At 39.6% G+C, this 23,997-nt stretch overlaps 1 protein-coding gene and 1 long non-coding RNA gene across 6 annotated transcripts; one reads left to right on the plus strand and one right to left on the minus strand.

The window, feature by feature from the left end:
- Positions 1–85: 85 nt before the first annotated feature.
- LOC132792121 (probable lysine-specific demethylase 4B) lies at positions 86–23,959 on the minus strand. Of its 5 annotated transcripts, XR_009632972.1 has the most exons (10): positions 23,328–23,959; positions 12,743–13,244; positions 12,346–12,684; positions 11,836–12,158; positions 11,528–11,772; positions 10,984–11,445; positions 9,729–10,145; positions 5,799–8,067; positions 4,243–4,881; positions 2,855–3,450 (listed from the first exon to the last, which is right to left on the minus strand). XR_009632972.1 is itself a non-coding variant. In XM_060801364.1 (9 exons), exons 2-9 carry the CDS (start codon positions 13,166–13,168, stop codon positions 1,718–1,720), a joined length of 5,754 nt encoding a protein of 1,917 aa, XP_060657347.1. In that variant the 5' UTR covers positions 13,169–13,244; positions 23,328–23,958; the 3' UTR covers positions 86–1,717. The 5 variants fall into 5 exon arrangements, 3 of the variants coding, with proteins under 3 accessions (XP_060657347.1, XP_060657349.1, XP_060657348.1); XM_060801364.1 differs by lacking the exon at positions 4,243–4,881 and having other exon boundaries at positions 86–2,990; positions 23,328–23,958; XR_009632973.1 differs by lacking the exon at positions 5,799–8,067 and having other exon boundaries at positions 23,328–23,944.
- Positions 22,282–22,962, plus strand: LOC132792124 (uncharacterized). The gene is made up of 2 exons (XR_009632974.1): positions 22,282–22,698; positions 22,757–22,962. It is a non-coding gene; the product is annotated as an uncharacterized LOC132792124 (long non-coding RNA).
- Positions 23,960–23,997: the final 38 nt, after the last annotated feature.

Genomic DNA, 23,997 nt, shown 5'->3' on the forward strand with positions numbered 1-23,997 from the left:
ATTGATTGGGAATTGGTTGGTACTTACTTTCAAGATTACATCATATTTGAAAAGATTTAGAGTTTGTCTTAGTATTTTTATAATTAATATTTTAATTCTTTATTTGCTTTTGAATTTTTAAAATTGTATTTTTCTGTCATTTATAATAAATATATATTTATAGTAATATTATTTATAGATTTTTTTATACATAAAGTATTCTACGCATGTTGCTTACTTATTTGCTTGTAGTTTCGTTATTCGTTACATCTTATGACTAATTATTTTATTTATCTTACAATAATTTTTGTTGTCTGCTGTTTGTTTTGATCTTAGAAATAAATATGCTGTGAATCATTGTCTTCCATTATTATTAGTAGTTATTTAGGCTTAAAATTAAAATTAATAACTTTAGTTTTTATTTTTGTTTGCTTGTTTGTTTTGAAGTTTTCCATTGCTATGAAAAAATATGTACTTAACTTTTAACTATGGTTGTGTTCTTAGTTTTAACAACTTAGTTCAGTGCTATGCTGTAATTCTTAGGACATAACTTTAATCATCATTAATGACGGATGGCTTAACAAAATTGCAAATAAAATATATATATATTCATATATTGTAGGTTTGTGTTTAAATAATATACAACATTAAGGGAGGAAATGCGAATGAACAACAATAAAGAAAATAGAGTAAATAAATAAATGAAGGGAGAATACTTGAAATGAAATACGTTACATAGCTGCAAAAGGAACAAATTATACATATACATATATTTATGAAACTATATATATGTATACATATTCTGATACACATAGATAAATAGTATTTAAGTATTAGTATTTAGTGTAAAGCAGAAATTAGGGGTTAGTTTATTTAAATAATACAACTTAGTCTGCTTCTCGTAATCTTCGACTTCGACTTTTATGTATATAACATTAGATTAAGATAAACACTGATATTTGCAGTATAGCAAAATATGTGCTTAAAAAAGAAACTGGGCTCTGGTGTCGCATTTTGTTGTTGTGTGATTATTTCATTCACTTAAACATAATCTACTTAATATTACAAAAATAATTTAATCAAATGTTGTAATAGGTTTACATAAGTGAGTGTGTGTGTATGTGTGGAACAACATTTTGTATCTTTTGCATTTTGCGCACAACATGAACATAAACAAAAGTTATTGGTATACCGACTGTATACTGTCATATGTGTATATACATAAATATATTTGTATATATTCGTAGGATTTTGTTGACAATATATATTTATATAAATACGAGTATGTTATGAATTATTATTATTATTATAATGTATAGAAAAATAAATATGGTATTCTGTAATATCAGTTTCGCATAGTTTCACGCTTTGCAATTGAGTGTTCTTTAAGTTTAACTTGGCTTCTTTTTTATTTCATTCTCGTTTTTGATTTAATTTCTTATCAATGCTGCTGTTGATTTTGTTGTTGTTGCTGTTGTTGTTGTTGTGGTGGCCAAATATGTCGATTTTTGATTTATTCAAAAAGGCATTTAAATGACAAAGTATAGAAATGTAGTTGTGTATTAAAATAGATGCTGTTGCAGCTGCAACAAGGCAACTGACCTGCTGTGCCACATGTTGCCTTGCTGCAGGCGCAACAATTGTTCACTGAGTGTGGCAAATAAGTCTAAAAGAAATATGTGGTTGGCATTATTGTGGCATTATTCAAAAATCGACCCATTTGGCCACCCATTAGACCCTACGCAGCAAATAGTTGCGCAGCAGCAGCAACAGCTGCGGCCTGTTGCTGTTGTTGCGGTTGCTGCTGCTGCAGCGGCGCCATTATGGGAATGGCAGTGCCATCGGCAGTCAGCAGCAATGTCTGCGTTTGCGGGGCTTGCGGGGCTGGTGGAGCAGCTGCTGTTGTTGGCTCAGCGAGTGCCACATTGGTTGTTGGCCAATCAGCGGGCAGCACAATCAGTTGTTGTTGTCCAGCCTTGCTGGGATGAGCGATGATGCTGCCATCGGATGACTGCACCAGTATTGTGTTTGGCGGCAAATTGAAGCAGGTCACGGTGCCATTGGGTCCCACAGTCTGCAGCTGCAATGCTGCAGGTTGTTGCTGCTGCTGCTGCTGTTGTTGGTGCTGCAGCAACAATGTCGCTGCTGCGTTGGTTGCTGCTGGAGTTACGGCTGCCACTGTCGCTGCTGCGTTGTGATTGCTGTTGCTGCTGCTGCTGAGATCGAGACCATCGCTATCTCCAGCTGTCTGATGATGCAACAGCACCTGCTGCTCCTCGCAGCCGCCCTCCTCATCGATCACCTCCTCGACGAGATCATCTTCGTTGAGCTCTTCGATGATATCGTCTGTGTTGTCCACATAGGTAGCTGCATCTAGCGACACAGTGCCAGTAGCAGGAACTCCAACTCCACCCGGCGGCGAGGGCGTAGGCGTGGGCATGGCCAGGTAACTGTCAGCTGCCTTGGCCGTCAGTGCTGTGCCTTTGGGTATGCGGAATTTACGTAGGATTTGTGCTGTCGATGAGGACAAGGCGGCATTGAGGGTAGCCCCATCGTCATCATAGACATCCTCGTCGATTAATTCCTCCTCCTCCGGCTCCTCTATAAGCTGCTGTTGCGGTGGTTGTTGCTGTTGCTGCTGCTGTTGTTGTTGCTGTTGTTGTTGCAGGCTAGACGTCTCTGGTGCGATGATCACCTGGCGACTGCGATTGGCGTTCGGATTGACGCGCACCAAAGTGACAGCAGCTTTGCCCGATGTGGACGTCTGGCTGCCATTGATGAGGCTGAGCGAGGGATGCTGCTGCAACTGCGTTTTGTTGCCAACACCTCCGGCACGTGCAGCCAGCAATATAACCGGCGTCTTTTTGCCGATTGTCGTTTTGATGCCATTGCTGATGCTGCTTACGTTGTTGTTGTTGGTGACATTATTGCTGTTGCCGGAACTGTTGTTGTTGTTGTTGTTGTTATTATTGGAGGTGGTGGTAGCGTTGGCGTTGGTGTTGTTGCCATTGCTGTTGTTGTTAGAATTGGGGATAAGAAATGAGACAGCATTGGAATTATTAGTGTGTTTGTTGTGCACTTCAGAAGCGGATTTGGAATTGCTTGGCATTTTTCTACGATTGAGTGTTATAAAGTCAGCGAATTTGTCGACGAAACTGACCGCGGCGCTACGATTGCTACAGTTGCTGTTGCTATGGCAATTGTTGCTGCTGCTAATGCTCTTGATGTCGCTGTTGCTACTGCAATTTATGCTGCTGGCAACGTGAGCGCGTGAATTTGCCGACTTCACGACAATCTCCTTGTAATAGTTGCGTTGCGCTTCCGTCTTGTTGTTGTTGTAGTTGTGGATGTTGTTGGTGTTGTGCATGTTGTTCTGAGTGTTTTTATCATTACTGTTGTTGTTGTTGTTTCGTGGTGTGTATGGCCGCTTGAACTGATTGCTCTTGCATTTGTCTTGTAGTTTAGAAGAACCTGTTGTCGTTATGATGAGGCATGTTTTTGTTGTTGTTGTTGTTGTGTCGCATGTTTATGAATTTTGTGTGCAAATCATAAATCGAAAAACAACACAAAACATGAACGCAACCGAAAAATGAAAAAGAAAAAAACATTTTCACGAAGAAAATTTCATTAGCAATTTGCTTAATTTTTTTTTAGTTTTTGTTTAAATTTAAACATTTGGGGTTAGTAAATCATAATGTGAGTATGTAAAGATGGATGTGAAATGGTATGGGATCCCATATGTTGTAGTTAGTTTATATTATTAACCAATTTTAAAGCCAATTCTTAAATTATTCAATTGTGTCATTTTGAAATCATTCCAAGTTAAAAGAAAAAAAAAACATATTAGAACAAAAAAATATTTAAAAATCATGCGTAACTGAGAGCTTTCGTAATGCTTATACGACATCTGATAATTCTGGGAATAAACTGAATTTCTATAAGATATATTTCTGTAATTTTTTTAAAGTTAAAGGAGTTTTACATTTATTTCATTTAGGCAAAATTGTCACCCCAGACTAGTTTTTGAAATATAAAAATAAAATGATAGTCGATTAATCATTTGAAAGATAATCAAGAAACCATTTTTCAACCTATTTTTTCGCAGATATTAAAAGCTAAGATATCTTTATTGCATTTTTGCTTTGGATAAATAATTTTGTTCTTTTATGGAGCAGTTAAATATAATACAATGAGTTAAACCAAAAAGTGAATGATAATAAAATAAAAATAAATAAATAAAGAATATAAGAAAAGTACACATACCTTGCACTAAAAAGTCCAATTTTATTTAATTATTATGATTATGAATTTTAATTTTTGATTTTAGTTTCGTTATGGGGTGTATAAACAAATGCAAATTAAATGTTTATGAGGTGCGCAAAAATTAGTAACAAAAGTTGGCCAGTTGTTGTCATATGAATGCATACACACACATTCACATATGTTCACCGTTACACACGTGTGTAGATGTTGCATATAGACGAGATTATCCTCATGTGTTAGTGATGAGTTTTATAATGAGTATTATGAGCATATTTTAAGCGATATTTATGACTGAGAAAGCATAAGTGATAATATATACATACAAATGCTTATGTGCATATGTATTTATTCTGCGTTTTTTTTGTTTCATTTTTTATTTTTTTGGATTTTTCGATCAGAGCTAACATTGTAAATGGTTTCCATTTGCGTTGTTTTCGCTTTGCTGATTTGCATTGAAATCTTTCATGATGCATTTCAATTCATGTTCAAAATCCTTTCATTTGAAATTTTTTAAGTTTTTATTTTTGTCATTTATTTAGTTATTTATTTATTGTTTTTGGTACTTTGGCTGCAGTAGATGTTTTTGTTGTGATGTTGGCTTTTCAGAGCGCTAGAAGCACGGCTTCTGATATATCGTAGCTACAGTTGTATTTGTTATTTAACAATAATGAATTGATTCATAGATTGTTTGTTTGATTGATTGTTTGGTTGGTGGGTTGGTTTTTGTGTACATAAAATAAAACAAGAGAAAAAAGAAAAAGAACAAAATCGCATTGAAGTAACACATCGTAATCAAAATTATTCTTCCCATCGGAATAATGAACAAAAATAAATATATAAATACGTTTGGAATATGTGTGAGAATCTTAATTACATTATTTTCTGTATGGAAAGGGGTTAATACTCAAATCGAGGTTTATCGAGGACTGATAACTTTACAGTGTACACACATAACCGAAAGCAACAATTAGGCCGTACGGAAATCATATTTGATTGATATTTGGATAGAATTGAGAAATATAAATAAATGCACAAAATATAAAAATTAAACTAAATAATCTACATACAAAATCAATACATAATTTACTTAAATCATAAATCAACATACTTATTTGGTAGTTTTTACGATAAATGCTTAAAGGAAAATCTACTAGAAAATTAATAATAACTAAAATTGGTTAATGCTGATTTGTATTATATTAATTTTTGTTATAAGTGTCTCGAAAGTGTTTAGTTTAATTTAGTATCTGGCGCGACGTTGTTCAACACTAATTGAAACGAAAAACGGAACGGAACGGAATGGAACAGAGCAGCGATTGCATCAATGCAGCGCCGCTGCCGTCGACTACGCAACGAAACTCATACAAGAGACAGATCGAAAAAGAGAGAGAGAGAGAAGTGATAGCAAGTACAGAGTTTAAGAGAGAGCGCGTACTAAAGAATTACTCAAAATTCGAATAATACATTGTAACAGCTTGTAGCAAAGTAGCACAGTTTATAGACAGCAGTAGAGAAATAGTAAAGAGAGAGTATTAAATAAGAGTCGTTAAGTTTACCTAATTTCTTTGGTCTCCAACAGGGACGAGGTGTTCACATCGTTCACCGCATTGATCATCGAGGTGGGCGAGAAGGGCAGGTGGTACATGGAGGTGGCGTCCAGCGTATACGCATCGCTGCCCTTGATCAACAACTCATTCTTCAGCTCCATGAACTGCTGATGCGGGTTGTGGCCAAACTGATGCTGTTGCAGCAGCTGTTGCGATTGTTGTTGCTGCTGCTGATGTTGCTGCTGCTGTTGGTGTTGCTGATGGTGCTGCTGCTGTTGCGTCTGCGCATCGAGTGCATTCGCATTCAACGTCGGCTGTGTACTCGCATGCGTTGTGAATGTATATTGAGGCGCACCTGTGGCACTCATTGTATAAGGACACAGATCACCCAGTTCCGATGAGTCCAGCTTGGGCTGGAAGCTCTGCAGACCGTCGGGTGTCAGTATTTGATAGCTTTGCACGGTGCCAATGACGTGTTGTTGTTGCTGCTGCTGTTGCTGCTGCGGATCGTTGGGCAATGTGGGCGTGGCAGCCGCTGTGGAACTCAAGTAGGTGACGTTATCCATCTCGTAATGCGTGGGCTGTGATTGCGCCTGACTTGTGGCCACCTGTTGTTGCTGCTGCTGCTGTTGTTGTTGCTGCTGCTGCTGCTGCAGTTGCTGTTGCGTTGTTGTCTGATAGGTCGCTGGTTGTGGTCGTTGTGGCGCAGCTGCTGTTGTGTATATCGTCTGTGTGCCATCCAGCTGCAGCGGTACCAGATTGCCCGCCTGGTCCTGTATCATAATGCTTTGGCCGTGCAACTGTTGCTGCAACAGCGCCTGCTGCAACTCCAGTTGATTCGAGTAGATGAGCGTCGTTGTTGTCGGCTGTGCTGTCTGTGTTGGTGTCGCCTGACCCCGTTGCAATGCCATCGAGCTGCTGGCCCCGGGATTGGCCAACGCCAGCTGTGCTCCGCCTGGCAATATCATGCCGCTAAAGTCCAGCGAGGGCAACGTCTGCAATTGTTGTTGCTGCTGCTGCTGTTGTTGTTGTTGTTGCACTGGTGCTACTGTTGTTGCCTGTTGCTGCTGCTGCTGGTGTTGCTGCTGTTGTTGATCCACTTCGGCGTTTTGCACCTCGTCCAGCACACTGTCAATCTGCGCTAATCGCTTCTTGGCTGGCGTACTGCTGGGCGTGGCCGCTTCACCGCCCTTCGTCTTGCGGACTCGAGGAGTTCGCGAAGTCCGAGGACGCTTGGCAGCAGGCGTGCCTGTGATATCGGCTTTTTGAGGCGTGGCAGCATTCGAGGGCGGCATGGGCACATCGCCGTGCTTGTCCTTTTTGTGCATTTTCATTTTGTCTGGCCGCGAGAACTCCTTGTTGCAGATGGGACAAGCGAAGATCTTGCGGTTTTGGCCCTCGTGGAAGAGATACGCGTGTCGCTGGAAGCTGTACTTGTTCTTGAACGTCTTGAAGATGTCGTTCTTGGCACAGACCAGACAGTAGGCGACGCCATCGATGATGTGCTCGTACCGAGCTATGTCCAGGCCACGCACACTCATCTTCTCCAGATACTCGCCCTGCTCATCCTCGGCAATGACGCGCGTCTTGCGTTTTCGCTTCTGTTTCGCTGCCGCCGCCTTGGACATCATGCTAGGCAGCGCATCGTTAATGGTTTGGTGCTGTTGCTGCTGCTGCGACTGCTGGTGTTGCTGAGCGTCCTCGAGGGCTGTGATTGTATAGGTGGTTCCTGTCGCTTCGGCTTGCTCGGCCTCCACCTCAGACTTGATCACATGATATTCCTCAAATTCATGGTCATGCTCGAGACTCTGCTCCTCGTATTTGACCTGCAGTGCAGTCTCCTCGTCCTCCTCCATCATCTCCTCATCGTCCACATGCTGTGGCTCGTACTTGATGATGTCAGCGGCGACTGCACTGCTGCCATTGCTGAGGCAATCGCTGCTGCCGGGCTCGCTTTTGAGCACATGATACTCCTCATAGGTGCTGCCATCGAACTCAATGATTGTGCCATCCGTATTGACGAGTGCCGTTGTTGTTGTCGTCGTCGTCGTTGCACCACTGTCATTGCTAACCACCGGTGTTGCCGTTGCTGCAGCGCTAACCGCCGTCGGCGGCAGACCACCGTTGTAGTTCTCAAAGACTATGGTCGTCGGCGTCTGGCCATCCTCGCCCGTTGTGGTTATGTAGTGATACTGAGGCTGCTGGACTTCCGCTGATCCGTTGGTGTTGGCGTTCGTGTGCAGAATGGACGACGAACTAATTGTTGTGACCACATTGTCTTTTGTATATATTGTTTGAATGTACACATTGGGTTTGGTTCATATAAAAGATGTGTTTGAATGTAATATTTGCATAAATAGTCAATAAATGAGTTCGAAAATCGAAATCTTAGTCGTAATCGTAATTGCAATACTAATCGTAAACGTAAATTGCAATCGCAATCGAAATCAAAATCAACCAACAATTCGCTCACATTCAAATAACAAAGTAGTGCTAGATAATAACACTGAACCTTCGATATAGGATGTCAACTAAAGCAGCACAACCATCGATATGCGTACTATCGATAAGCGATAGTAAAGTCATTGGTAATGCAGCACTCTAGTAAGCAGATCTCACACATGAGAGAGATATAAAGAGAGAATTGGTATTTGTTTTTGTGTTTACTTAGTTTCTACTAATTATGTAAGTATTTAAGAAATTTATACGTTGGCAATCAGTAAAAAAACTAAATTAAAAATTTGCAAAAACAATCTTCAAGTTAACATTATAGATTCCAATTTAAAATGGCAAAAACACTAGCACACAATGTGCAATTTTAAATTACAAAATTAATACATAGTCAAATACCTAAAATCAAAATTCAATATATACAACTACGCGCAGTGCTCATAGTGGAAACGAGACTTGATTATTGAGAAAGGAACTATGAACGAGATGGAAATGGAACACACTTTTGTGATGTGCATTCGAAAATATTCAAAACTAAAATACTGATTAAACGAAGTCCACTACGAGCAAAGTAAATAACTTAAATCAAAATTAAACTAAATACAATTGCTAAATAAATAATAAATTAAATAAATAGTTCATAAATTTAAAGTCAAAATATTTGAGCCGATTATATTTCATATGCGCATTATTATCATTAATATATTTTGTAATGTATTTATTCGTATTACATTCAGTTGTTGTTACCTAATTTGTGCATTTATTTATATTTTTATATATAGTATTTCTTTAGATTTTTCATTTTCAGATAGAGGATGAGGAATATATAGTAAAAATGAGAAACAGCAAGAAAATATGCTCGAATGTGGTACGGAGTATATTATATAGTAGTGTAAAAGAAACTGAAAAGCGATTTGTTATTTTGATTTTATGCGTTTTGAATGAATTTTTATTTAGTGGTTTGTATTATTTGGATCAAAATTCAGCTAAAATCCAATTTAGTTGGCATTTGTTCGGATTTTGAATTCGTCTTTATTATATTTCAAATACAGTCTGAATGATTTTTTTTTTTTGAAGTCATAAGAACACCGCAAATGGAAGACCAGCACAATAATTTGTTGAAACATATGCTAAATAATATTGCATTTTTCCTTTTCAGCGCAGAAACAATTGTTGGGCACAAAATAGTTACAAATCAAATCAACAAAAAAAAAGTGTAATAAACAAAATTCTACAAAATGTTAATTGAAATGCATTGACAATGAAATGAGATGAGCGTTTTGCGACATTTTACAATGATGTTTTGCCAATTGGAATCGTGTTAAAACAAACAACAAACGAGTTAGTAAGCATGGCTAAATTACTAAAAACCAAACCAATGAAATTATAAAATAAAACATTATTTATAAGCACACAAAATGAAAGCAATTTTTATTACACAAATGCTACGAAACAACAAAGACGATTAATACGGAGTTGGTAGCTTACCGGCATGTTGCTGCTGCTGATGTTGGTGCTGTGGACTGCTGTTGCTGCTGGCAACGGCAGCAGCTGTCGTTTGATATGTGGCCGTTGCTGTTGTTGTCGGCTGTCCATTTGCATCACAGAGTATTTCATTTTGCAGCTGATAGACGTTGCCGTCTGTGCTGGTGTATTGTTGTTGCTGCTGCTGCTGCTGCTGCGGAATTCCGTTCAGTGTATTGGCTGCTGGCAACATTTTGATCTTAACAATTTTCTGTTGCTGCTGTTGACTAGATGTTGTGGGCTCTCGCTTTTGCTGTTGCTGTCGCTGTTGTTGTGAATGTTGTTGCTGATGCTGACTTAGCTTTGGTATTTTGCCTTCAAATTTTCGTGCTTGTTGCATGAACTGTAGTTGCTGTTGTTCATTGATTCTGCGTTTGGCATCTGTAAATATTGTGTCGAAATTTGTATTACATGTGCTATTAAGGGTGTTAATTGTTCTTGTGATTTGATGTTGATGTAGTTGTTATGGTGGCAGGTAAGCATTTGGGATATTAAAGCGACACACACACACACACACACAAATATGAAGCGAAGAGAGAAGGCGACGACAACAACGACGGCGATGCAGAAGCTGACTATAACCAATCGACCCCTAAAGAATTCCGACAAAAAAAAAAAACTGCAGCCCAAACCAACGCACAAACAAATCGAATCAATTGCTTTGCTTTTCGAGATTTTAGTAAAACAGTTTTGGTTTTTGTTTAGTTTTTAGCATAGATTTTTTTTCAATGAGTGCTCTCGTATATTTCTCAGGCGCTTACAAAGTAGGACACAACTTTAGACCTTTAGACTTATATTTTAGCGAAATACTAAAATGAAAATCAGATACAATAAGTAAAAGAAGACGGCGACAACAACAACGACGACAATTGACGATGACGACGACGACGACGACGTTGATGTTTTTGGAGGAACACACACAAGCTGCTGTGGAAATGCGAGTTAAAAAGGATTTACAGATGGCAAATGTGGAATTATGTTAGTTAACAATTGAGGTGTGTTTGGGGGAGTATACTGGATAATGGATAATGATGGATGATGAATACTGGATGCCGGATGCGGATGTTGGATGTTGGATGCCAATGATATGATTCTTATGTGACTATAGTTGTTGATGCTGTTGCTGTTGTGACTGTTGCACTGCAGTGACTGTTGCTGCTGCTGATATCGATGCAGTTGCTGTTGTTGTTCAAATTGTTGTTGCTGCTGTTGCGCTCACCTCCGCCAACGCCAACGCCTACGCCGCTGCCGCTGTCGGCACTGCTGTTGATGTTGTTGTCAACGACAATGGCTGCTGCTGCTACTGCTGCAGTTGCTAAGTCAGCAGTTGCAACTGTTGCTGCTACTGCTGCTGCTGTTGTTGTATTACTACTGCTGGTGCTGCTTGCTGTTGTTGCTGCTGTATCTTTTTTTCGCCGCGTTGGCGTCTTTCGTGGCGTGGTATTCGCTTTAGAGCGCGCACCACCGCCTCGACCACCGCCGCCCCGTGATGTGGAGGACGTGGATGTGGAGGATGCTGGCGATATGGAACGATCATCTTTATTGACACGCGGACTGCGACCGCGACCACTGTTGCGTGAGTTTGTGCGGCGCTTGCTCGCCAGCCAATCATCATCGTAATCCGCGTCATATTTGCGCTTTTGCTTGCGTCGCTTAAAGTCCTCCTCTTCGTCGTCATCCTCTGCAAAGAATCAAAGGTGAAAACAACTCGAATGTATGAGCAATTTAGATTAGAATGAGATGCTAATGATGTTGTGTCTCACCAGTGCCATCGTCAATGTATTCAAGCAGCTCTTGTTTCGTCTTGAAGTCAGCGGGGCTCTGTAAGCTCATCGCATCCTCCGGTGAGTAGTCACCGTCCTCCTCGTGAAGTGTGAGCACGCTCTCTTTCAGCATGGCCTTGACATCGTCGGGGACATTTGGATTTTGTTGGATTTCATCCAAATCCAAATCGGGATTTCGTTCCTTAAAACTCTTCGCCTTGGTGGGATTGCATTGCTTCTTCATTCTATCATAGAGAATGAGGACTAGTTAATAACCTATAATAAGCGGGTGGCAAAGTTGAACCCACTTCTTATCACACAGCAGCACGTCGAGGTGAGGAGGTAGCGGTGCCACAGATTCCGCAGCATTGGGCGGATCCTCCGGATGACGGCCGTAATCACGACCCTCGAGCCACGCCTCGTAACGCTTCTCTTGGAAGCGCTTCACGAATGTATCCATCGAGATCTTGACCATGTCATTGCTGCAGGTACATTGCGTGGCACGCTTCCCATACTCGATCCATCGCTCCATGGCGAAATTTGTCGATTCGGCGCAATTAAAGCCGTGATTGAAGCCCGCATGGTAGCCAAAGGGAAACGTTATCATAATCTCGCCCGACTCTTGTGTGATCTGTGAGAGGCAACGAAGTTTGGTGAGAAGCTGAAGAGATACCATAAACCAAAAATCCTAGCAATCTGCACTTGATTGAAGTGATAAAATATATATGAATGACAAGACAGTTTCGGTTGCTCAAAGTGATATTTCTGAGTTGGGAAAGTGCAATTGCTAGAATTGTAGTTTTAAAATGAATTCATACCTTACTAACGGGCACATTGTGCTGTTTGAGTATCTGTGGCGATATGAGCGTCATTTTATGCCGCAAATACGCATTGCAGTTCTTATAACTGGCCGGAAAATACTGATTGGCCACCTTCTCCAGGCGTCGTCCATACTCTGGTGGCACAACGTACCACGTTTTGGGTGCACCAAAGTGCAGATAGTTGATCGAATACAAGTCCATATCCTCGGTGTGCCAGGCGAATGTGGTCTTCCACATGCCAAAGTACAAATACGCGGTATTGACACCATCAATCTGAATGTTGTAGTCCTTATTGACAAAGTCCAGAATGCTGCCCAAACGATTTATGTTCCAGCTCTGTGAACAACAACATGTCAGAATGCCGCTGCAATTCTTCGACTAACACAACACTTACATCCTGATCGGGATCTGTAATACTGCCGCTAACATCCGCCCCATAGATGGGCGCCACATAGGTTATGTTCTTCCAGTACTTTCGCTCCAGATCCTCGAAATCAAAATGCTTGGGCGTCGCATAACGCTCTGTGCTGGCCAGTTCGCTAAACTGTTTCACAGTCAGCGGCTTCTTTTGTATATTGATCTGTTGGTAATAGCCCTGTTTGCCGGTTACCACCTGGCAAATAGGAGCCGGTATGGTTACATTCAGTGCATCCAAGTCTGCATAGCCACTGCGTCGTGGCACCCACTCGGCTGGTGGCACAACCTTGGCCAAGCCGGCCTTGTGTGCCCCCTGTGATTCCATATAGGCAATATATTTAGGAAAGTCTTTGAACTCCTCCCAGGTGGGACGGAATACCATAATCCGTGGTATATCAGACATTTTCTGTCTTATAGCTTGATCAGCTTGATGCTATCGGTATTCTGTTGTTGCTCTTATTGTTGATCTCGATCTGTAACTGTCAAAAGCAGAGAGGCATTAAATTTTACAATTGCTGCCTCTGCTGCCAAATCCTGCCAGCAGCAGCGACAGGGACAGCGGCATCGGCAGATGCCAGCGCCAATAGACCCTTGTCCCTGTCCCAGTTGTTGTTGCTGTTGCGGCTGCTGCTGTAGTTGTTGTTGCTAAGCAAACAGGCGAACAGCTGCAACTTTTTCATTGTGAGCGCCCTTTTTCAACGGTACGGGACGAGACGGGACAGCAACAACAGCAGGCAGGGACAAAAGGCAGGCGGCAGGCGATTAAGGCTGACAGGATATGCATTGCTGCTGCTGCTGCAGCGGCAGTTGTTATTGCTCTTGCTTGCAAGCAACCAGTTTTTTTTTATTGTGGCTTGTGCCTGTCGACTGTTGGGGAAAAAAGGTGCAATGATCCTGCATTTTGATTAGCGTACAAATGTTATTATTATTTATAGAGATAGAATTAAGACTAGAAAGTTTCTTTTCTTTTTATTTTTGTATAATTTTGCAACTGCTGTGAAATTGTAGAAAATATTGGCAACGTTATTTTTGAGGCTGAAAACTTTGATAAAATGATTCAGAACGTTTTGTTAAGAGAAACATGTAAATCAGATTGCTTAGTTTTCTAATTATAAATACATGGAGAATGCTATCAGTCACGTTGATAGCTTTTGTAATAGTAGCTGATAAAAAAGATTATAGCGATAAAGAATATAATTACAATACAAATTTCAAAATAGATAAGAAACTTAATTATGAAGAACAAAAATAAAAGAGTAAAAAACGTGTCTACGTGATCTTTAGTTGTTTGTACAAGATCATATAGGGATCCAACATTATCCAATCTCCAATTAAAACCAAAAACTAGTATTAGTAATATACTAGTAGTGAGGACATAGATGTATAGCATTTATATTTTTAAATATACATATATATCATTTGTTTATCTTTCATATATATCATTTGTTTATCTTTAGTTTTTTATATGAAGTTTCTTTGTAAATTGCTTTCTTGATTTCAAGTGAAAACTTTATATTTAATTTAGATAAATATTCCGAATAAATCATTTTAATTTTACGATATGACTTTTCGGACCGACTCCCTCTCTTTGCTATCCTTACATTTTTGGGTTAATGCGATACATACATAATATGTACACAAAGAAAATGGTAACAGATATCTGGTGAAATTATTATCAAGGTAATGAAATCAATTGCTTTATTTATAACAAACAAACTGTGTTACGCAAATAGTATTCACAATTTAATCAAATATAAAGTATATGAAATACCAACGAGTTCGCCTAGCTGCATACATAAAATTCAAAGTAAAGGAGACCAATTAAAATGGCGCAGAGAAAAACGCGAAACTGCGAAAAGGACATGTCTACATCACGCCCAATAAGATAAAATAGAACCAAAAGTACAAACCTCTTAGTATAACTGTGTCTATTTATTGACAAAGAATTGAGCAATAAATTGGTGAATAAACAAATTGAAAGTTCAACGACAACAAGAACAGGAACAAGGATAACGACAACGACGACGACGACGACAACGATGAGAACGACAACGGCGAGAACAACGCCGTGCGAGACATGCGAGCCAACTACATGGTAGAAAATTTACGCAATTTTGGTCTACGCAGAAAACTGTACCACCACCCGACGAGGACGATGACAACAACAACGACGAGGACGATGTGAGAGTGAACAACAGCGACGAGTGCGCACCATTTGCTAACGCAAGAGCGCAAGCGAGATGCATGCTGACTAACAGGACGAAAAGCATTCGAAATAGGCGAGACAAAAGTAACGAGTCGAAGTCAGGAGAGCGAACTGCCAAATGTTTCTATGTATGTGTGTGTGTTCGCTTGTATGCGTGTGCCATTTGGTATATAAGTAAAATGCATTGTGTATATGAAAATTTGAAAATTTATAACTCACTTGTGTGCGCTTCGTTGAGTTTTGCCTCTCGTTTACTCTCTCTCTTTTTTTTTAAATATGATTCTCTCTCTTTTTTGTGTTTCCCTCTCTTTTTCTCTTGCTTGGTGGTTGTATAGATCCCAATTGTTTATTGTTTGAATTGAAGTTTTAGTTTATTGCACATTTTCTTTGATGGAAAACTTTTTATAACTTTTTGTTTGCATATTTTGTTTGGCTTAAGCTAAAGCTCTCTTATATCTTTTGCTCTTTCTCGTTCACTCTCACTCTTTTTTGGTTTTCTTTTTTTTTATTATTTGGTGTGTGTTTGACACTCTTTGCACAATTGCACAATTTGTTGTTGTTTATACGACACAATGTTGTATTTTACGAAACTTTCATTGAAAATGTTGTCCTGCAACATTTAGCGAGGAGTCTAGCACTTTATGCAGCTGGGCAAAGGAACCGGGGGCCAACAAAAATATATATATATGCGTATATGTGAATGTAAATTGATGTTTGTTTGTATGTATGTGTATCATGAACTGCTGCTATAAACATACACACGGCGACGGGCGCGGGTCAGCAACATGTCTGAGCTGTCGGAGCTGTGAGCGTAAACTGAAACCACGACGAGCCTGGCGAGGACGAAAAGGCGGCGGCAGCGTCGCTCCCAAAACGCCGTCGACTGCGACGCGACAGCGAACAAACACGCACACTCACACACACACTGATGGAGAGACAGTCGCAGAGCGTTGTCCTTTTAATGCGAATGACTAGACTAAAGAGTAATGTGCAAGGAAAAGCAGGAACGAACACAACGAACGAGAGCAAAAACAAGTTTGTCAGCACAATGAATGATGAATATACTTTTGTGCGTGTGTGTGTGTTGTGTGTGCGTACGTGCGTGTGTGGAAAATGCTAAAACGAAGGAAAAGCGGCAGTTGTGCGTGCCGTTGAAAACAATAGAATTTTTGGCAAAAGCAAAAATCGAACACAAATCGAAAACGAGATGCAGCGAATGAATGCACAAAACAACAATACAACGCGATTCGCAATGGGCTGCTTTATTTGGTTCCACTTTTCGAACTCTTATGCTCTACCTTAGCATCAACTAAGCGAGCGAGACAAGTAACCGGCAAGCAAGCGACAGAAAGAGACAGCAGGCAGTGTATCAAGAAGCAGCCTACACATAATTATGTAGACTACAAATTCACTAGTCCTTGTAGTTAGCGTTGAATAGACCTAGGAATTACTCTAATCTGGGTAACAGATCCCTAATCGATTGTATCTCAGGTCTGAAATCATAAGATATTTCAGTGGAAGTAATATTCTGAGCTCTGTACTTGAGTGGCTTCTTCAGTCCCTTAAAAGATATTTATACTATTCTAGGAAAAACAGACACACGTACATGTATGTAAGAGATCAATAACCGTTTTGATTTCGTTTGACAACTTCGAGTGGTATCCTTTATTTATTAAGGTCAATGATCTTAAAAGTGTTCTAAGCTGAGTGAGCAATTTACTTTGAATCAAATGTTCATTTACTATATTCAAGAAAACATAGCTTTACTGTTTTAGTTAACTTACATCGTATATAGTCTATATTATTTAATGTTAATTTTAATAAAATTTACAGCACTTATAAAAAATTATTTTGTTATAACGTAAGAATATTAGTAGCTTAAATTTATAAAGTTAAAACTAGTTTATTTTAATGATATTTGTAGTTGTATGTGAAATCTAACAAAATCTCATATTTCAAAGCTACGAGTTTACTGAATTGAATTGCATTTTTAATTTTTAAGGTTATTCCCAAATTTGAGTTAGAAGAATTATATTGAAGTATTTAACTTGAAAAAATGTATGTTACCAAAATTGTATTAGAAAAAAACATTTGAATAAGTAGTATCCTAGCTGTATTATTTATACGCCATGATTAGAAAAAAGAAATAAAACAATATAATTAAAGCAGCCACAGCATAAGCTGCATAACAAAGCCAATTACGAGAAGAAAGAGAATTATATATAGACATATGTACATATATGCGTAAATAAGAAAACACATACTAGCACGATGGTAAATGTACATATAATTTACAACATGTCATTAGCTGGGCAACGCCTATAGAAATAGTACGTGGCTTGGGTGATATAAGCAGGAACAAGGAATAAGAATTCAACGGCAGGATCAAAGCGTGACGCGAAAGGCCGTGTGCGCACAGGCGAAAGGACTGAGTATGGCAGAAGAGAGAGAAATAAAAATAAAAAAAAAAAAAAAAACGTAAAAAAGGAGCTGAAGTGCACTTTTGGGGAGCCGGATCCTGCGCGCAGCATAACCAAAAACTTGTTTTTTTATTTTTCAAAAAGTAGCTCAAGCGTAACCCAAGAGCAGCGAGAGAGTAGAAAGACGGAGTGAGAGGGACGGAGGCATCGCGTCGCAGCGAGCTTGGCAAAAGCGACGAGAATGACCAGGCGGCGGCGTCAACTTCCGGCAGGACATGAACACACACACATACACACATGCTCTCATACACACAAGCAAGCAAGCAAGCAAGCAGTTGTGTACACAATGTGGTCATTGACTGAACGGTAAAAAGCGAAAACAGGAACCAAACAGCAGTAGCGACAACAACAACAACAGCTAAAGCTGATGATGATGACGTCGTCCTGCTGCCGCTGCTGACGTCGCGTCGCATCGACTGAACCGAACCGAAAGCGCGTAGAGACCGCCATAATGCGCGTCCCTTTTTCACTATGAAAGTATGTGTGCCTGTATATGTGCGTGTTTTTGGCTGTGTATGCGACTATACGAGTTGCGTGTGTGCATATTTTCTAATACAATTTCATTTTTCTCATAAAATTTCAATTCGCCAACGGCTGCCTCAGCTGCTGTGCCGAGCGAGCGAGCGACAACAACAAACATTATTTATTATGCTGCCGCTGCCGTTGCTGCTGCCTCTGCCCATTTTATATCCTTTTGTAAGGCTTATAGCACACGCGTCATTCGAAAAAGCAAAGCGCGCGTCCCCTTTTTATTTTTCAAGTTTCCTCTTTGTTATCTCAATTGCACAACTGTGTAGTTTTTTGTACTTCTTGTTCTTGTGTTGTTTTTGTTATTTCTTCTACTCTTTTTGTAGCTTTGTTTTGCTTTGCTTTCAGTTACAATTCGTATATCCTTTTGGGCAGTAGCAGGCGCCTTGTACATACACACATGCACATACTGTATGTATGTGCATTAGTAATTGTTGTAGTTGAAGTGCAGTTGGTTTTGTTGGATCGCTATTCGCCATATTTCTTAGCTTTGCTGCCTCGTTCTGTTAGTTCTACGCAGCGCGCAGACGCATTTCAGCTTTCGCTCTTTTTCACTCTCCCACTCAACGCTCTCTCACACATACATAGAACACAAACATTTACACATTCTCTCTCAGCTGCCATTGCGCCCAGCTGCCGCCGCAATCTAATTAATTCTCTTTTGCGCTTGCCATTCGTATACTTCTTCTGCTTGTCCGCCATTGTTTGCCGTTTGATTTGCGCTGCAAAATGTTTAGTGTCTGCCGCTTTCAGCTCTTGTTGTTGTTGCTCTTGTTTCAGAAGGTTGTTGTTGTTACCGTCTACGCACGACGGCAGCTTGCATTGATTTTGTTTTTGGTCAGCGAATGTCGCCATTTTGAAAGCACTAAACAGCAAAAACAGCACATGGAAAGGAAATAAAAACCTATTCAAGTCAACGTCGCGCGTGTTCAAGTGCCTGTTCCTTCTTCTTCTTTGGCTGGAAAATGTGACTCCAGCTGAATGTTTATTTTTACTTTTCGCTTAGCAAATGCTCCAATTTCCAACATTTTAGTAATGACATAAATGCAGTAAGGACACACATCAACGACTTGCCGGAGACAACAAGATTTCTACTCACTTTAAGTTTAATTTCATTAGGATGAAAAAAGCAATCAATTTTCCTCTTTGGTAGAATAGGACTTTCATTTAAATATCGACTCCTTTAATCTTTATAATTATGTTCTGAGAACAAATTTCCTCCTCATAATTATCCTTTTTTGCTATACTATATTTTTCATAAGAATAACTACTAATTAATAAAAAGGTATTTCGTCATCTTAAAAATGTATTCAATTTTATTCTTTTTAATTTCTTATTAAATAATCGAATTTTCTCTGAAGTTAGTCGCCTATTGCGTGTCGACCCAAAAGTATGCAATATTTTCAACATTTAATTTTTTTGTTATTAAAAATATTTAAATTTTATTAAAAAGATTACTGCTATCTATGATACAAAGTAACATTTTTATTTTGGAAAGAAATTCCGAAGCTGCGTTATACGTTTCATTCACCACATAAACAAACTGAATGGCCTTCAACCCATTTAGTATTTATATGTAACTACTTGGGTCAATGTCAGTGAATAACCCCAAAAATATTAATTACCCTCAATCGGATCAGGAAGAGCATACACTTGTAACATCCAACCAAGCAACCACTTGGCAGTACTACCGACCTGTTGAGCTAGCCAAAAGTTAAGGGGGTTGTCAGTCTACAAATAGAATACTCCATATATATTCAGTATATAGTCGATGCACCTGCTCCTGATTAGGTCGGGAAATCTATGCCAAACACCACCTAGACTAGCGACACGGAGACAGTCAAAACAAACAATGCTCTATGCCGTCTCTATATCCGGTAAGTATAGCACAGGGGTATGTTTATGTTATGGTTTATGAATGGGAGCGCGACTCTAACTACCACCATCACGTTGTCGCACTTTGTTTTGCTTTTTTCTTTTTTTTTTTTTTTTGGGAAAACCCCTAAAAGTGACGAAGACGTTGTGTGGATGAGGATGACATGCCGGCACATGCCAATGAACTGCAAGGTGGTGTCGAAGTTGTTGTTGCTGCTGTTGCTGGTGGCAATAGCGATGGCGGTGGTGGGTTAAGCATATGACCAAGAGCGGAGCAGAGCTCATGAGCACATGGTTTTTCCGGTGGTCGGTGCCACGTAATGCCTTGGTGGTTGCTCTGCCCTCCCTGTGTGTGGGTATAACATTGGGGTTTCCCCGGTATTACGACGCAATCAAACGTCCTTGCACCTACAAAGGCCGTCGTCGTCGTCGTCGCCTGTTGTTGTTGTGAGCGGAACCACCCCATGCGCTATGTGGCCCAGAGTCAGTGCGCCAAAGTAGGTCGTGGACATGGTCGTGTGCCGGTGGTTGCTCTGACTATGGCTCTGGCGCGTTGGCTTTCTCAGCTCAACTCAGTTCAGTGGTGGTTCCAATATCAAACATATATGCCAGGACAAAGTCGGGTAGACAGACATGTCTAAGGGTTACTTACTCCGTCTGACTGACGCACATTTTGTTTATAAACATTGCGCAAAAACAGCTGATTTTTGGCAACATCCCCATCAATGAAAATGTAGGGTCGGTCAGGAAACGACAGACCAGAAACCAAAAAACCAAGAATAAAAACAAAACCTAACCCCTCAACTCAACCAGCTGACAAACGACTCAACACTCGTCTCGACTCTACTCGATTCGAGTCGACACAAATGTTGCAAACCTTCTCCAAACGACTGCAGCAAGAAATCGACACCTGCACTTCAAGTACTTAGCCCTTGGCCCAAGCAACGGCAGCAGCTGCAATAAGGCAACATCTGTCGTCCCAGGCAAAGGTAAGGATATAATGAATGCATTGCCTACGATATGAAATGATACAAGGACAACAACGGTTGGTCTCCCATTGCCAGGCGAGCTAGCCAAACTAGCTACAGCTGCACCTAGATGCATTGAATGAGAATGTGGAAACATCTGTTTGCCTGGGAGTTCCTTAAAATATACGAAATGATTGAATCGAAGAATCGGGGTTTGGCATGCGCCAAGCCGTAGGACAATGGAGTCCATCTGCCACAGTTTTAGTTCCATTTGAACTATGCAGCTGATGCTTCAGCGTGTCTGAAACAATTTTGTGATTTGTCATTATTGAGAGATTAATAGATTTATATCAAATTGTCATAAATTTAAGCATTCGTTAATTTAAAGTATGCATTCAAAATTAAACAGTTTTCTTTTGTATATTACAATCTATTCGTTCAAATTGCAGCTGTTGGACAAGATTTGTGCATTATGCTGGTAAGGTTTCTTCGCACTAAAAAAATAGCTTAGTTTGCAGCCTTGCCAGCATTTTGATATCGAAATAACAAAGTACAGCAACGCATTTGTCGATCATAATCCAGACAGACCCCCGTCAGCTTATCCAGTTGTAACTTAATACGACAACGATGACGACCCGTAGACAGGGCACGATCGCCCCAATCATCAAACAGGACCCCAAACAAACCAAGCACAATATTCAATTCACTACAAAAAAAAACGAAAAGTTTCAAATTGCGTTCCGAGCAACTTGTTTCGGGAAAAACCGGTAGCTCTAACTACCAAGCATGCCCAATTCAAGGCAAACCTGGCCGGGATATGGACTGCGATCGAGCAGAGATTACATACAAGTTTACCCCGTAAAACTGTTGCAACATTTGAGATTTCCGCTCTTGCTGTTTTGTATGGAAAATAAGGAAGTGTGATATGCAAAAGTGTGACAAAGAAGTAAGAGAATGACAAAGACAGAGAGTGTGGAAAAAATCACGCACATCCGCAGGAGTCTGATCCTGTCGCAGCTGCAACACAATCCTATGAAATGTTTGCGCAGGCGTACATTGAACTTTGTCGACGTCTCTTTCTCTGTTCCTATCTGCGTCTATCTTCGTCCTCGTCTCCATTTGCCTCTCCGTCCCTTTCCCAGCAGGTAGGCGTGCATCAGAGACAGAGTCCCAGACGCAGACGTCTGAGAGGACTTCAAATCTGTCGAGTTTTTTTCAGGAAAGAGTAGCGTGCGGCAGATGTTTCTTAGTTTCACAGACGCTTGGCATGGCGTTTGGTCTTTGTCGGAGGTCAGTTGTGGTCTGGGACAGACGACGAAAGATCATTTGCGAGTTGCTTGGCCTTTCTTTCATTATCCTGTCGCTCGACTTTCGGTTAAGGGTTGTGCGCATGTCAATAACTTATATTTTTTATGTTCCCTAAGCTATTTGCTTTTCAAACATTTCTTTGACGCTTTGTTTACACTGGCAGGCGAGGCAAGTTTGTTTGATTAGAAGAAGTCATTAACACGACTCACGTCAGCAGCTGTTGCCCAAAAATATCGGTTTCATTTACAGGGCGTGGATTCATTGCAATCAATGACAATCTCAACTGCAATAGCTTTTCATAATAACTTTGACAGCTGGATATGAAATTGGAATATCATTTATAAAAACAGATTCTACGTAAAAAGTCATTCTTCTGATGATAATGGAAATACACTTGCTAGTTGGTTTTAAATTTTACTTATTGTTAATATACAGGATTCAAAAATTAAAGTGAATTACATTTTGAGTGAACTATTATGAACTATTTTATGGCAATAGTTTAAATAGTTAAAAATAGTACATGTATTCTTTAGTATTGTTTATTTCATTTTTCCAAAAATAAAATATGGTAATAATTTTAATTTTTCACAAATTCCAATTATCTAAAACCAAGATTATCTTCTTAGATATCTTCAAAAAGTTTGACCTAGATAACTTAATAAGGCCAGGATCTAAGCAGCGTGTACTAATCAGGACGTATTTCGAGTTTGAATTATACTTTAGTGAATATAAAATTCTGATAGCCAACCTCTGAGTTTATAAAATATCCGTAAAATAGAATCATTTTTTGAAAAAGTTGTATGTAAAATAAATTGATGGGTACGAAAACGGAGTGCATCTCTGCATTAATTAAAGATTTAACAATTATACGAGTTACTCAAGTGACCTAACTGATGCAGTTAATTATAAAGATTATTTGCTGTCACTGTCGTTTTATCCTATGCTATTTTATCTACTCGTCCGAGAAAAGCAAACACAGCCGAAGCTTCAAGTGACGCATTTCCCGGCAAAGAGTATATGGAAAAAGGGTATAGAAAGAAAGAGAGCCATGAATTAAGCTTAGGCTCTTGAGAGAGAGCGAGGGCTCTGTCGTTACATAGTTGACGTAAATTGGAAAATCGATTTTGCAAATTCTCACTGAATGCGTTTGAAAATTGAAATGCACCTACAATACGTACGTAATTCTATTTAGCTTACCTTTATATTTAGTAGTTGTCTGCATTAATGTTCATGGCGCAGGGCTTGTGAGCTGATATCAATTAGTGAATTCATCAAATTCGCAATATAGTTGGGAGCGCAGAAAAACACAAATGCAATAACAAACGAAAGGCGTACGTGACCGACAACAGTAGGCATTCACAATAGACTCGTATGCGGTTTATTTACAATAGATTAGCTGGCGCTTCTACACATGTTCGTGTATGTGTCTGCATTAGTTGGTAAATATGCATATATGAGTGTTTATATACGTTTTTTGGTTTAACTGTTGCATTGCCGATTTACAATTTTATGTCACTTTGCCAATTCGTTTGCAAACAACAAAAAGGCAATTCATATCAACTCAGCATGCAAAAGCAGCTTTACAATAGCAGAGAATCTTGTTGCGTCTCTCTGATTTGATCAATGTTCTTTGTCATCTCGATGGCATACACTTTCTAGGACACTTTAACGTCTAATGTAGTCACTTGCACTTACTGGAGAATCAAGTTTGTCACTATTTTGGAAACAATTTAGTACGTTTACAATAAAAGTTGCACATAATATTGCAGAATTTAACGAAAACACATTGAAAGAGTTAAAACAAGTGTGACCAGAAGTTTAATTTTGAAATATATTATTTTTTTGTCCCAGAACTTATCAAAATGTA

Source organism: Drosophila nasuta, chromosome 3 (assembly GCF_023558535.2).
Source record: "Drosophila nasuta strain 15112-1781.00 chromosome 3, ASM2355853v1, whole genome shotgun sequence".
NCBI lineage: Eukaryota > Metazoa > Arthropoda > Insecta > Diptera > Drosophilidae > Drosophila > Drosophila nasuta.

Coding starts and splice junctions, on each gene's coding strand:
- LOC132792121 (XM_060801364.1), bottom strand. CDS start 13,168: ATGTCTGATATACCACGGATTATGGTATTCCGTCCCACCTGGGAGGAG. Junction 11,773..11,835: donor GTGCTGCTGTGTGATAAGAA/GTGGGTTCAACT, acceptor TCTCTATGATAG/AATGAAGAAGCAATGCAATC. Junction 11,446..11,527: donor ATACATTGACGATGGCACTG/GTGAGACACAAC, acceptor GATTCTTTGCAG/AGGATGACGACGAAGAGGAG.